This window comes from Oryzias melastigma, linkage group LG15, assembly GCF_002922805.2.
Source record: "Oryzias melastigma strain HK-1 linkage group LG15, ASM292280v2, whole genome shotgun sequence".
Taxonomy (NCBI): domain Eukaryota; kingdom Metazoa; phylum Chordata; class Actinopteri; order Beloniformes; family Adrianichthyidae; genus Oryzias; species Oryzias melastigma.
In genome coordinates, this window is record NC_050526.1 from 15,630,837 (window position 1) to 15,633,422 (window position 2,586).

Consider the following 2,586-nt stretch of genomic DNA (forward strand, 5'->3'; position numbering starts at 1 on the left):
GGGGGGGGGGCTTGCTCAGTCCAGTTCTTTCTTATACAGTCAATGGTGTAGACCTTCATTTCTGTCCGGTCCAACAAAAAATAAATAAATAAAGTTCAGCATAAAATACACCAGGGGTTTATACTCAATAAACTCCTGGTGTTACAGTAAAATCTGCCCAACACTAGAGGCTCTCAGCCTGTATCTGTTAAGCTGTTGGACAGGACAAAAAAAATGTCAGCTAAAGGCAAAATTAATAAAATGTTAGCTGAACTTCAGATTGAGCAAAAAACTGCAGACATGTCTAAATTGGCAGAAAAAAACCAGCTAGCATAACGCTAAAATGTTAGCTAAAGTCAAAATTAAGCAAATGCTGGAGACATGTCTAAATTGGCAGAAAAAAACCAGCTAGCATAATGCTAAACCTCTGAGTTTTGTCTGACCTGCTGATACCAACACATCAGTCTGATCTCTGTCTGTCTGTGCAGAAGGAACCAATGACTGCCACATGCAACAGTGAGTATTCCTCTTCCTGTCTTAAAGCCACTCCTCCTGACTTTTAATCCCACGATCATTTTTTCATTTTTCATCTTTTTGACAGCCTCCTGCCCTGCAGCTCTGCAGACCATCCGTCCATCTTCTTCTGCTAATCTGGGTCAGAGGGACGACACTCCAAAGCCCAATGGTAGCGTTAGCCTGTTCAGTCCGTTTCAGCTAACACAACATATACTACATATAATCTAAAGAGTAGCTGCACTTTATATGAAACTCTGTTTCATTTTTGTCTTGTAGGAACTCCTCACGGTCACTTTGGGGTTCCTGTGTCCGTCGGCCTGCTGCTGATTGTTGTAGTCGCTGCTTTTGTCTACAGGTACCTTCAGACATAAACAAGCATCACTGTATCCGATTATCAGACCTGAATACGTTTTTTTTTGTTTATTTGTTCACAGAAAAACAAAGAAAGACAACTCAGAAGTACTTCCCCGTTAGGACTCACCTCTGATGATATGAAGTCATTCAGCAGCTGCGGTGAATGGAAGAACTCGATTGGGCCTTAGCCTCACTTTTATTAGAATAAGCCTTTTAAATGAGCTTCGCAGCCACTGAGTTAAACTTGCAGGAATGAAAACCTGCGTAGGAAATGAACATTTTAAAGCTTTAAACCTTTCATAAAGTCAGTTTATTTGGTTCTTGTTGCTGGTGTGCAGACGGATGTCGCCTCATGTGAACTGGCGCTCAGATAGTCTCGCTGTGGAAGCAGACTCTTTGCAGCACCAGTGAGTGCTCGTTGAAGGCCATGCAGAAAAGCAGTTTAACTAAAATATATGTAAACTGGCATCATTTAATATTTGTATAAGCATATCTCTCTATTCAATAGAAAATGTACGAGTACTCGTTATATGTGTAGTATTATGTGTGCGCTGACATTCTAAGATGTTCTAATGGCTGGAAGGTTTTCCATTGAAGGATAATGACGGTGAATTTTACATATATGAGGAATTCCTCTATTTTATTATAATATAATTAATTATTATTATTATTATTATTAGATACATTTTATTACTATTTTTTTTCTCGGTTCCGGGTCACAAATTGTATTTTTTTTATTAGAATATTTTGATTTTTTTTTCTAATGAAGATGATTTTTACTTATTACATTTTTAGAATCATTCTTTGATTAATACAATCTGCACCAATTGTCTTCTTTTTAATGAGAATATTTCGATCTTTACTGCATTAGCAAATGAAGATGATTTAATTATTACTTTTCGTATTATCATAATTCATGCACAAAGTTTCTTTTTTCAATGAGAATATTAGATTATTGTTTATGTAATATGCAGTAATGATTACTGAAAAGTTTACAACCACTACGTATTAATTTTCTTTACTGATTAATATAAATGATTTGTCGTGGATGCTTTGAAACTTGATTACATTAATGATATTAATGAATCTATTAATATTTGATATTAAGTCCTGAACCGGATATTGATAATTCCTGTAGAGAAAATGGTCGAGTCGGGGTGGGATTATATAAGTTCACTTCCTTCAACTCCCTTTCAAGCGATCTACTTGTGATTCATTAAGTGATATGTTATATCATGTATTGTGACCTGATTGCTCGAAATAAACCATTTCATTCATTCATTCATTGTATAATGTTTGAGCATGTCCCTGTTCTGCCAAATAAAACGCTTTCCATCTCCAAGTGTCGAGTCATTCAGAGTTCAGATGTTTATCTCCATAAATGCTTTTAAATCTAGATTAAGAGCACTTGAGACTGCTTCTTTAAATTGTACATGTTTTAGCTAATTAATTTATATGAAATTTTAACCTTCATTGTAATTCTGTTTTTTTTGCTTAACAAATGTTGTATTGATTCCTCCCCAGGGCTCCCTTGAAAAAGAGGTTTTAAATCTCAATGGGATCCACCCTGGTTAAATAAAGGTTAAGAAAGAAAGAAAGGTAAGACGGTGCCGGACCTGCCCGTGATTTAAAAACAAAGACAAGAATTTTCATAGTTCAGAGACCAGAGCAGGGGTTATGTGATCAAACTTCTTAGCACCACATATAAATCTGGCCGCTGCATTTTACACCAGCTGT

The 2,586-nt window shown here is 36.0% G+C and overlaps 1 protein-coding gene across 1 annotated transcript in view; it reads left to right on the forward strand.

Annotated features, from left to right (window-relative positions):
* LOC112161962 overlaps positions 1–1,591 on the forward strand; it is a 5,458-nt gene extending 3,867 nt beyond the window's left edge. Inside the window, exons 4-7 of the mRNA XM_024297533.2 lie at positions 468–495; positions 581–664; positions 772–850; positions 930–1,591. Of these exons, the coding sequence (XP_024153301.2) occupies positions 468–495; positions 581–664; positions 772–850; positions 930–969 (231 nt within the window). The 3' untranslated portion in view covers positions 970–1,591. The remainder of the gene's footprint in view (positions 1–467; positions 496–580; positions 665–771; positions 851–929) is intronic.
* Positions 1,592–2,586: the final 995 nt, after the last annotated feature.